General features: G+C 37.6%; 1 protein-coding gene across 1 annotated transcript in view; it reads right to left on the reverse strand.

Moving 5' to 3' along the window:
* DCHS2 (dachsous cadherin-related 2) overlaps positions 1–13,108 on the reverse strand; it is a 105,186-nt gene that overhangs the window by 59,474 nt on the left and 32,604 nt on the right. Inside the window, exon 2 of the mRNA XM_054633831.2 lies at positions 2,035–2,226. Within this exon, the coding sequence (XP_054489806.2) occupies positions 2,035–2,226 (192 nt within the window). The remainder of the gene's footprint in view (positions 1–2,034; positions 2,227–13,108) is intronic.

Raw genomic sequence — 13,108 nt, forward strand, 5'->3', positions numbered from 1 at the left:
TTTTCCTTTAACTTAAGATGTATCAATAGAGCAGTAATTTAACTAAAGAAATTAAGGCATCAAGTTTTTCTTCGTGCAAAGATATTTTCTTTCAGGTTTTCAAAATAATTTTCTGTAGCTGACTGAATATCTTACACACTTCTCTGAATTTCACTGCTATTGTTCAGCTCTCACATACTGTTTATTAATGATTAATCTTGATATTCCAGACATGTGTATCTGTCCTTTACATTTATACAGCTTCAAAACACATGAATGATAGGAAAAATGAAATTATGAAGTATAGCAGAATGCCAAATTTTCTGCTGTTATACATTTCAATACAGACTGCTTTACTCTTCAAAGTTTTTTTGGATATACGTATTCAAGTATAAATTTTGAAGGCAGAAATCACATACAAGTGAAATTCCAAAATGGTCAGAGAGAACTATCTCTGCTATAGATATTACAGGCACTGTCCTGAAAAAACCCACTCTTATATCCTTATATTAAAATCATGGAATGGTTTGAGTAGGAAGGGACCTTTCAAAGGAAGTCACCTTTCGAAGACACCTTTCAAACCCCCTGCGATGAGCAGGGTCAAGTTATTAGACATTAAAATCAGATGAGTATGGAAACAAATATACCATATATTTATGCAATTTTTTCTGCTCTAAAGAAATCTATGAGGAAGAAAAGGCACACTGCTAAAGGCAATATTAATTAAAGAATATTTCTGTAGCCTCTGAAATGAGCACTAAATTGCGACAGCTAAAGAAAAAACATTGTTTAACTATTACACAAATATCTGAATTCAACAAAACAGATATACTCTCAATGGCTACATTCTCAAAATGAAATAATTAATACAACCATCAACTGCAGCTGTTTAAGTTAATCGACTCATAGGTATAGAAATCATAGTTCACTAAGTTTCTTCAGTGTACAATAAAAAAAATCCTACAGGCATTTTAATGAAAAATATAGCATTTCTAAGACAACTGCATTTTTTAAAAGTTAGATTAGATACATTTAGGACATTATCTTAAATGCAATTTTAATATTCAAAGTAAGAAATAAAAACTGCTTAGCCTGAAATAATTGAATTTCCATGTTTTTCAGGACAAATTGTACTGCAAAATGTGACCTGAATAACATTTCAAAAAGTATCCTTATGTTAATTTTAACATTTGAAGGCAACCAATAACCTTTTTCTTCAGTTTCTTCACAATTCACCATTAAGCTGAAGAAGGTAAAGACAAGTACAAATTGGGCCTTACAAAGCAAAAAATGACCTCAGACTGCAAATCACAAAATGAATATTTCATAATGAAAATATAATGAATAGTTTTCTTCCATTATTTTTTGGAGCTTACTAGCAAAATCTTTTGTTACATGGCATCAGGTGGGCAAGGCGTCCATCCCCAGACATCTTAATATGTTCACACCACAGAAATGTCTCCTCATCTTCCTTGCCAGGATCTGCAATGGACTATTTCAGGCACATACAACTACCCTGCCCTTGCTGTACCATGAATGCTCACTTACAAGCACCAGATCTTGAGAAGTGGGAAAACTTGCAGACATGCAGCTGCAGGGAGGCTGCACCCAGTCACAGCAGCAGCAATGGCACCAGCCACCGAGAAAGGACAAGGAACTTACCCAGGAAAGTCACTGTCACCCACAGTAGCCATGCAATTCTAGCCCATGGAACTGTCTTATTACTGTCACAGTGGTCTTGAAAGCAGGGAGCAGAAGTAACTTGGAGCCCATTGGTTCCAATAGGAGGAGGAAAATTAGCAAGGACTAACATCCTAGAAACATTTTTCCAGACTTCATTTAGGAGTCATTGGGTATTTCCCAGCGAATTGTATTAGTTTGTGTAGAAATTCCCAATTCATTAATAGAATTTTCTGCTCTCTTTAAAGACAAGACATTTTATTCAAATTCATGCAATTTTTAACATAGTTGCTACATTCTCATTTAAAAGTATATCAGACATCCAGATTTGCAAATGCATTCACAAATCTGGCAGTATAGAAAGGTGAAACTTACCCCATCTGTAGCTTTTACTAAGAGATCATAAGTGGTTGGATCTCCTTCTCTGTCAATGTCTTGAGACACAAAGATCTGACCAGTGTGTGGGTCAATCTGGAAAGCTTTGGATTTTTCATAAAAATTAAATCCATCGTAAAGAGAATACTCAATTTCTCCAAACTGGTCAGCATCTGCATCTGTTGCTTTGACCTGCAAGGAGACAACAGAGATAAAAATGAAGCCAGTGAAACTATTACTCATTAAAACAAAGTGTCTGTGATCTTTGAACCCATTTGTGTTGTGAAAGCAAATGTGTGTACCCAGAATAAATACAAACATGTTCTGCTACCTAAGCTGGCTGCCAGCAGTTCATAAAATATCTCCACTACTGACAGTGTAAATATCAATCCTCTTCATTTCCTAAGACTGGAAAAGCCATTCTCTTAAGCCATACCTAAACTATTTTCCCTTTATGTTTTTACCAGTGGAGGTAGCTCTTACAAAAAAATCAGAAAGCTCTTATGTCTCATGCAGGAGACATCCTTACCTAATGTATTCTATAAAAGACTTCCCAGATCTTAATTTAGTTTTCGCTGAAAGAGGGCTTGGTGGCACTCATGCTTTTTGACCCACAGGTGGTATTCAATAAACACAGAGGTTTTGTACATTGCTCCTTCAATTTTATTCCCTTAAGATCTTTGATAACAAGCGTTTCATGCTGAGTTTGGCTCTTCTCTGGCACGTTCCATTGTGATATTTTTATAAATTATTTTCTACTAAAATGTTTCTAAACTTAAGTGAAAACTATGCACGCATTAAGAAAACCAGTATTTTCAGTTCTGTAATTTGCTATTATTGGAGATACATAAATAATTTCTCCTTTGCAATTGGTTTCCTTTTTCACTTTTTCTTTGAAAATGGTAATTTCCATGGGTTTTCCATCAGCCTGTCTGTACAAGCACAATGTAACAGAGGCATTAACAGAGAAGACCTTAAGAGAGCTTTGGAAACGTTAGAATCACACAGCCCACGAGTCAGAATTTGTGGGCGCCCAGAGCGACCTGTGCCAGTCAGTGCCTGCACCTGACACAGGCTGATGAGACCCACAGCCAGGTCAGAGGTGGAGGTCTGCACGTGCCTGCCTGTACAGAAAACCATCTGGCACAATTTTAGGTAGAGTTTCAAAATAAACAGTCCAGGCCAGGGAGTATTCCTGGAAGTAAGTTTGGATTAGGTCACCCTGTTTGGGTGATATAAATTAATTTAGTTGCATGGACACAAGCTGTGCCAGGTCATTTGGCCATAGGACCCAGAACAGCCTTTGGCTGCTGCTCCTACCAGAACAAATGTGGCCATAAAGACCAGTGACTGCCTGCATCACAAGCTCCCTTGTTTACCCACACAGGAATTGTTTTGGCACTGAGATACTTAGCTGGGACTGAATTAAAACCAAATGAACAAAGCATGTGTTGGGAAGCCTGGAAAGCATGGAAGTGGGGAAAGGGAAACCACATAAAAAGTGCCAATTCAAATCAAAAAGTTAAAACTTACTCTAGAGAAGTTACATCAATCAGAATTTAAAAGTGACAGCCCAAAAGATACATGTGTTATTTCAATTATTATTTTTTGCTTGCTTTTCAGACTTTTCCACTTCTTCATGGAAGCTCAAGATTTTTTTGTATTTCAGAAGTATTACTGTGACTGCACCACATGCTCCATAACATTTTTCCTCCCATAGGAAGGTTTTTCACACTGCCAAAGGCCATCATACCAGAGTTTACACCAAAAAAGCTCCTTTAGGGGAGCCCTGTGCTCGCAGAGCCCTTCATGCCCTTTTCACACCCTCGCAAGTTTGCATCCCACAGCTGCAGCAGCTGGCCACTCCTGACCCGGGTCCAACTACTCGTTCTGGGCAATTTAAAGGCAAAACTCACAATCACACACAGCTAAACAAAGATCCAGTCCTAAAAATGCTTTACAGCTGTATGCAAATCAAGTCTACAACATGCACGTTTCTCCAGCCTCGTACTTTGTTATTTGTCATAAAAACAAGAACAGAACACACGTCTAGTGTGCTCTTAGTAATCTACCACCCTAATGTTATGAAACAATAATTCACTCAGCCCTTATAAGAAAAGTATTTCAATTTATTTCTTTTGCCTGAAATCCAACAGGGGTGACAGCACTGAAAGGTTCTGTCTGACTGTGCCTACATGCAGTTACATGTGTAAATGCTAACATTTTTTTCTGCAACTGAGCATGAGTGATTAATTGCAGGTGAAATTTGAGGGTATTGTTAGAAGTTTAGCTCATTACATTCGGTGACTTGTTTTCTTTGTTGTAAATTATGCAGTCCTCAGACTTTGAACAGTACATGTAAAGGCATAATGAGTGATGAATTTAAATAAAAATGCTTCAGTTCAAGGCTATGCAAATTTAAAGGTCTAATTGTGATCAACTTAAATTACTATAATCATCTTTCAGGCAGCAGAACTAAGTGGCATCCATTTTTTGAGAAAAAAAAAAAAAATCTTTCTCCCAGTTCAAGTACCTCACATCCATTCAACTTCTACCCACTTAGTAGTCCTTTTTTTAATCACTCACCATGGAACCTTTGATCTGAAGAGGGAAGATCTGGAATTAAAAGTGAATGAAAAATTTCCTGTAGCAGACAGATCTGACACAGAATGGCACTACAATTGAGGTCAGGGAAGATATTAACTATGATCATAGAATCATTGAGGCTGAAAAAAGACCCTTAAGATTATCAACTAAATGCAAGCTGATTTAGAAGGAGGAATTCAGTGAAAACATGCTAACAAATTCAAGTTTTTTGACACAATTAAGTGACCACATTGTTAAAGATTTTAGGAATTAAAGCACACAGTGGTCACTGTCCGAAAAACATTGGGTTGTGATAACCTACTGTGAGTACCAATCCTACAGAGTATTGCAGCAGTTAACGGCCCAAGAGCTGTGAGTTACTGCAGCCCAAACAGGAGGAAATGAAGGCAGCAGAAGGAATTTTCACAGTGGACTGATCAAGAGAGTTGTATGTTAGCAATATCACAAAGGTGATAGAGTTGAATGGATTTATGTGCCTTGAAGAAGTGGGAAGCAAGAGAGTACCAAATATGTAAAACCTCTGACAAGCCTAATACAAGATTGGAATCTTGGAGAAAAATAAAGGGGAAGAAAAGAAACAGTTATGCCCCCGAGGTCTTTCTCCTTTTACTAAATTTGTTTTCAATGCAGTAAGTTTAACATCCAAGTTTATAAGGAGTGCAAACTTGGGAATAAGTTCAGGACAAAGTACTTCCCCAAGAAACATTTTTAAAGCCAACAAGAGTCAGTGTATGGATGGTTCCTGGCTGGACTTCTTCCATCAGTCATGCTTCCTGTAGCCTACACCCTTTGGTCAGCTTGTACAATGTCTAGACTAAAAATCTGTCAGAGAAAAAAACAGTTTGTTCTGTCCTGTTGACACTACCAATAAAGTGGTTAGATTTCAGATATTGTCTCAGGAGGAGACAAGACGGGGACCTAGAGAAATGTTGTGCAGAACAAGTAAAAAAATCTGACCCACCTGTGTGATGTTCAGACAGATTAGTGCAAGAGGAAAATAAATGGTGTGAAGTGGTAGATACTAAAAGGTGTACGAAGACAAAATTCAAGAGTGTTGCAAGTGCAGAAATCATCTTCTATTTGCATATGGAAAGGGGATGATCTCAAAGAATCCGTGATTTTAGGGGCAACTACCCTAACTTCCTCACCCACATGTGCACTTCAACCCTGTAACACATGTCCAGGTTTAAATGGAAAAAAAAAATTGCTGGCAGTACATGTAAATAAGAGGGAACAAAACCATTTTAGCGCTATGCTGAGAAAGCAAAGACTTCAGAGCTTACAGAAAGCAAATATTTGGCAGATCTTCAGCTCCTTCCATTCACTTCAGTGGGTTGATGACAACTCAGCAATGGGCGATACCTCCATATTTTACAGTCATTGAACTGTGTAACCAATAAACTAATAGTAAACAAGATTATAGAGAAATAGATCTGCTACTAAATTCTACATTGTTTTAAACACAAAGTAATTTTAAGATAAATCTCCCCTGTTATATTTTTGGTTTTTTTAAATTTCCAGTCATTTTTATCCTCAACAAATTAAAATAAAGTCCCGGTGGTTATGTTTACCTTTCTTTATTTTGCTTCCTAGATATTATTCCCTAACAAAGGAACATATTTTGAAAAGCAGATTAAATATTTTACATTATATGCAAAATGGGGAAAGTGTCTTGTACTCACAAAACCACAACAGAAAAGACAATCCTATTACTTGCAGATCAAAGATTCAGAACCTATAAAAAAATAATTCTTAGGATTTAGAGTATGCAGCCTTAAAGATGACTGATTGGCAACTGATGCTGAATTTCACATATGAGTGGCCAGGATTAATTTTACATCTTTCAGATAAACCAGACTACTGGAAAGACCAGGACATTTAGTCAAGTAAGTCATCACCATGGTCACCTGTGATAGCAATTAAATGAGACTAAGAAATATTAAATCAATTCTTCACAGCTTAAGAAACTACAAAAAAGAAAAAAAAAAAAAAGACGAAACTACCAGGGAGCTGAAAAGGTTCAGTTAGATCAATGGTGTAAGCATGGATCTATCCTGCAGTCATCAACAGCACAAAATCCAGTGTCCTTATATTTGACATACTGAAGGACAGCAGGCCTGTTCCAGGCAGTACAGCCATACCTGATGGCAAACCCTCACCAGAGACGTGTTTGAATTCCTCACGTAGGCAACCCAGGCACCACCGGAACAGTTGGCTACTGGGGAAGCATCTGCTCTGCCAGACCCTCATGTGGTCCAAAACCACAGGGAAGGAGAGGAGCAGTCTGAGTTGGAGGCATGCTGTCAGCAACAGGTGATCATAGAAATACTAGCAGTGAAGTTACTGGTAGAAGACATTTTTCAAGTTACTTGGGTGTATCGGTATGATAGATTAGCATGCGTGCTGCCACAATCACACATCATCAAATGTCTTCAAGCCAGTGCTCTGACTTACAACCCTGGTTAGTGAGAAAAAAGCATATCAAATACAAACCAATGATCTCTACCTCACAGCTGCCTGAGGCAGTACAGACAATAATGCTGACACCAAACCTAAAGAGTGCAATAAATACATTACTTTGGAATTTTATCTATCTGCCTCAGCACCCACGATTAGCCTGCTCCCTAGTGCAGCAGGTTTAACATATGGAAATGGGAATAAAGCTGCAGATCCACTTGAAGTCCTAAAAGCATGAGCCTTGACTTCAAGAACAGGAACTTTTTGCCTGAGGCCTTAACAGCTGGTCCTTGACAATTGCACTGACAGCAGAAAAAGCCCCATTCTTCATTCTCAAACTGGGCTGCATCTGGAAAGCCACAAACCAAAAAAACCCTGAAATTTAAGCTGCTAATTCAACTGGCATTGATTCTTACTTTGTCAACCACCACAGTACCAGATACTCAGAAAATTCCCAACAAATAAGAAAATCCTTAGTCGTCATCCTTGCTCTGATACAAAAAATTTTCACTGTGCTGGTCAGGTCAATGGACTTGACTAATGTCAATTTTTCTGCATTCTTTTGATCTGCTATCGGATGGAGATAACCACAGCTGAACAACTGACAATAAGCACTGCACAGACACAACCTTGCTGACCTGTACTGAAGCTGATGCTGATTCCTCCAGCTGATTTCTGATTCACTCTAGAAATTGCCATCAGTTTTATGAAGGTGCTAATAAGAAGCAAGTCCCATCAAAACACTCAATAATTCTCAATAGCCTTTCAAGTGTAAAGAGAAAAGCCTAAATGCAAGCAGAGACAGAGGCCAGGCACACTCTCTGCTCAAGGACAGCATGTGAAATGTAGTATTCACTGTAACCTCAACTAAACATAACATTTCTTAATTGTAAGGCTTTTGGTTTTGACTTTTCAAACAACTACATCTGTCTGAGTTTTTTTTCCACTTGTGCCCCCATGAGTTGTACAGAAATACCAACTAACTACTACATGGTTTTAAACAAAAGTAAAACTAACTCTGCTTCACATATGAATCTCTCATTAAAAAAATCACACTATTTTTTACCTTCTTTATAATACTCCATTTTTCCAACATTCTCTATCTTCCCCACAACAAACAAATGAAAAGAAATTTAATTTACATGATGAACGATTATGAGATCTTAGGTTTTGCCTTCTCTGCTCTTCTGTGTATCTAACTGATGACTGTGAACAAACCTGCCAATAAAAAATATTGACAGATCTTTGATTTACTGCTTTCAGTTAGTCTACAGAAAGCAAGAAAAATTAAAATCACTGGAGGAGAAAACAGCCTAAGTACATTACAGCATCACTCTTTCATTCTGAACACCAGACACTATTCAGCAGGTAAAGTCCAGATACAGGAAGAACTAGGCATTTCAGTCTGTTGTAATCTGCAAATCCTGCTCTGATGCTAGCCAGAGCCTGAATTCACTCCAGTTTAATGCAGCTATTCCTGACATGCCTTAAGTTTTGCTACCATGCCTTCTGCAAAACAGCACAGGCAGCTAGATCCCATTGAGGTGAGCCAGGATCCAGAGATGTGGGAGGCAGGTCCAACCTGGAATGTCTGACCTTATCACTCTAATTACACTGGTTGGATTGGCTTGCTACAAAATACAATTGTTAATGTCTGAATTCATAGCAAGCAGCTGTACTGCTAAATGCCTACTTACTACATGATAGAGTAGGGGTTAAAAAATGTCTTTTTGGGAGTACAAAGCCTGAGTTCCAACACAGAAAATGTCTGCTAAAAGCACCATCTACTCTGTCAGTCTGTTTGGTCTACATTGTCTTCCTTCTTATTGTGCAAATATAATCAAAAAGAAAGTAATTTTATCATTAACGTAAACTGAAAGAACAGAAGTGAAAAGAAAGTATTTCTAGGAAAGAAAAAGGAATTAACAGCAACTAGCAAATATTTGCATGACTAAAGCCTTATTTAATCATCTAAAGTCAAACCCCCTACTTTTCAGTGAGAGCAGCTCCATCCATTTGTTAATTCTGTTCACATACTCTGCTATAACTTTAGATTTTATAACATGCTAAAACCTTGCTATGCACACTTAAGGGTTTAAGTACAAATCCATTTTTATTCATTAGTAAGCTACAGAGCCCCAAGACTGAATACCTCTGTCAAGCAACAGCAGAGCACAAAAATTTCCTTATTCTGTGCTAATTGCGTAAAGCAAGGAGCAATGGGTTTTATAATTGAGAAAATCTATCTCAAAAATAACTATTCATACTGAACATGCTATTTTAATAATTGTACACTGGAGCATGTTTTAACTTTTAGTGGCAGGATTATTTTAGAATTATATTTAGTAAGTTGTTTTAGAAAGCAAAACTCAAGGTACTAGCTATCTTGTTTAGGGCAACTTGGAATAAAAAGCAAATCAATAGTGTAACTTATTATTAATAGCATGTATTATAGGATGAATAAAAAACTGTTAGAATAATTCCATTGTTTTGCTTAGATCAATTAACTTGATTACTATACTCATAGTAACAAGTATATACTTATACAGCTGTAACGTGATCTATTATTTACCTGATTGAAGTATGTATCCTGAATTCAGCATATATGTGTGATCTTAGAACACTAATGACAAAATCTTTTGATTATAGTCGTATCTGTGATAGACAAACTGCAGAAGGATGCTACAAAGGAGAGAAAGAACTCTAAGTAGAAAAGCAACCATGCACCCAGCTGCATTCCTTTTGGCACAGTTTTATGCAAATGGATTTTGAGACAGATCAAGAATAGGATCCAATAAAAGCTCATCATAAAAACTTTGTAAGTGGTGCAACATTTGATTTCAGCCAAGTCAGTTTCTGATACAACTGACCTGAAGCAAATGGTAAGAAGGTGGTAGGAAAAGTTCAATCCATGTAGAGGCTAAACCCTCTTTAAGCAGTGGCATGGTCTTAAGAGAGGCTAAAGCTGAACAATTACACACATTTGTGTAAACATTTTCCAAGCCCCAAAACCAGTCTGAGCTGCTAAATCCTGCCTGCCAACCACAATGCTCCAATCAATATTCCTGACTGGACTGCTACAACAATTTATGGAGCTCTGTTGCAAACAAGATCACTAAGAGTAGTGGTCCATTTAAAGAAAAAGAAGACAAAATGAAACCCAAGAACCTTTATTTGTATATAGTCAGATTACTGAATTTTTTTTTTCCTAGTCCTTTTCTGAGTCACATTAGCAAGTAGCAGTGAGCAGCCAAGATACAAAGCTCAAACTTACTGTGCTGTCGGCCTGAAAGGATTTGTATTGCACCTTTAGAGTAAGCAAAGACTATGTGTGCGCTACCTAAATTGCCACTTACAAATACACTTGTAAATTTCTGCACTCCTTGGGTAGATATGGTGGTTTAACATCAGGGAAAGGGTAGTATGGCAGGCCAGCAGGAGGCCTACTGTCACTGGAGACAAAACCTGTCCAAAAAGCCCTAGCAGAAGGTTAACTCAGATAATGTACAGTTTTGCTCAGGTCCAAAGATGTCAGACAGGGTCAACCCAGAGCCCATCTGGACTACAGCTGTGGGTATTCCATGCAGTGGTGTACATGGGTGTTCGCCAGAGCAGTGAGCTGACTGGTCACCACCTTTCCATAAATCAGGAAGAAGTCTTCATCTTAAAAAATAAAAAAAATCCTCAGAAAAAGCAAGTTGATCAAATTTAGACAGATTCTTTTGCTTTCCTCATGGCATCAGCTGTTTCAGTTTATTTATTTCTTCAAAGTGGTAGGCTTCCTACTGCCCATACTCTTTTTTTACAGATATTTATTTACCTTTCAGATTGCTACTCAAGTCAATGAGTTATACAACAATGGACTCGTTTAATTGACCTAGTCATCCACACACTCTTGAAAAGCAGGTATTTCTATTTCATCCGTGAAAAATCAGGGTTTAATTGCTGTCTTAGATAGCAAGAGTTCTACTATCATTATAGTGCAAGGATTCCATATCGCCGGGGCTTCATACTTCCTCAATGTTTCTCACAGGCAGCTCCTCTAAGCACTGACTGTTCCTGGTCCTTGCAGCAGTCATCTGACTCCAGATCCCACCAATCCACTCTTTCATACCACTTGTTCTTATTGGCTACAGCTGTGGCCTGTTAAGATCAGGCCTGCTCCTAATCTTTAGTAATGGGTCCAGCTGCAACTCATTGGGGGCTAAGATTACATTCTATACCACCTTCATTTACCCATACTGCATCCCCCTACATTTAATGACTACAGCAAATGTCCTAATGTAAGTTAGATAAACGGCAATATATCATCATCATCTGTCCCATTTTATTTTGATAGCCATGGTGAGGCTCAAGAACACCACTTCAAGACAGGCTTTGCAGAACTCATAAGTAAATGAAGGCAAAGGCTTCTATCATTTTGCATGTCTAATGCTCAGAATCTGAATGTTCATTTAAACAGACTGCCAAATATTAACAAATATGAAATTCCTTCCAGAATCCCTTCAGAAAGCTGGCCTCTTCTGTCCTGACTCCTTCTGAGTATCTGCTAATGTGCTTATGTCCAAAATCACAGTATTAATAGCATCTTCTAGCTTGGCTTTCAGAAATATGGCTGCACTACTTTCAGTTATTCCCTGCAAAATGTTGTGTTCCTAAGTGTTAAAAGAAGAATAAACTCTCTTCTAAGGAAAGCATACATTTTGTGTAACTGGAGTCTTATAAATCATGTCCAATTTATATTTGGAAGTAAGCAGATGAGGGCTCTCTTAGTTCATTTCAGCTTTTATGGAAAATTTAAAACATGGCCAAACTCACAGCTTGAATATTGTATTCACAGCACTTGAGAAAAAATATTTTCATATTTTGTTCATTGTAGGCTAAAAATTAGCAAGGGATCTTATATATCTCCTAAAAATTGGTGCAAAAATGAAGCCTGACACAAAGTATTGAGACATTTCCCTTCTCCTTCCTTCTAAATCAATTTTTTCATATACACACAGCAATGTTGTTTTCTCTCTCTCCAACACTGCCTGTCTACATTTCTAGCTATTTCTGCTCTACACAAGTCTCACACTCACAGAATTTAGGGGCTAGCAGAAGACAATGTGCAATGATAAACAATCCTCAGAAAGAACAACAGTCACAGAACATGGAAATGTTAACCTCAATTGCATGACATGAAGCAAAATCTGGCATAATGTCTAATAAAAAAAAAGAATCCTTTAGTAATTTATTTGGTTTGAAATACAAAACCCACTGAGTGCCCAATAAATGTAACTAAAGCAGCAAGTTCTTCAATTTAAGTTAGCTGTATATTTTACAAACATGATTCAGATGGCCCAGCTTTGAATATGTGGAGGTGGCAGAGCCACTCCCAAAGAGTTAAAGGGTATCACCTATGATCCATCATGTTTGAACAATGATATACAGAAGCATGACAAACTCACCACCACTCTAAATTTAACACAAGACAGAGCTTTTAAACACTCTAAATACTTAAAACTCTTTTAAACATTCTCAATACTTAAAACTGAGCTTACCATAAAATAATTCCCAATCCCAAGCTAGAAGTCCTGATTAGTATTATGAGAATTACACTTATTCATACAACAGAAATTCTGTTTGGTGAAGGGCTAGTAAAATTTACCTGAAACACGTTATCATGCCAACTAAGTCATGCACATCAATAATAAAAATAGTTGCGTGTACACTCTCTTTCACAAGCTACAAATCTTCAAATGAACATAGTGACATCTATGTCATTCAGAATTATGGGGCTAGAAGTACTCTGCCCTTTTCAGACCAGGCTACATGTCTGAACAAAACCACAAGATGCACCTTTCCTTCTACATTCAGTCCCTGCTCATACAGCCTCCACACACAAACCCAACTACATGGTGGCCACAAGACCAGCATGTTATATGTGCACAAGTTAGGATACACATCCAGACTGTGCACTGAGTGAAAAATATTTCATTTGTCACTGTAAGGGATGCACCTCCATCAG

This window comes from Agelaius phoeniceus, chromosome 4 (assembly GCF_051311805.1).
Source record: "Agelaius phoeniceus isolate bAgePho1 chromosome 4, bAgePho1.hap1, whole genome shotgun sequence".
In the NCBI taxonomy this organism is placed as follows: domain Eukaryota; kingdom Metazoa; phylum Chordata; class Aves; order Passeriformes; family Icteridae; genus Agelaius; species Agelaius phoeniceus.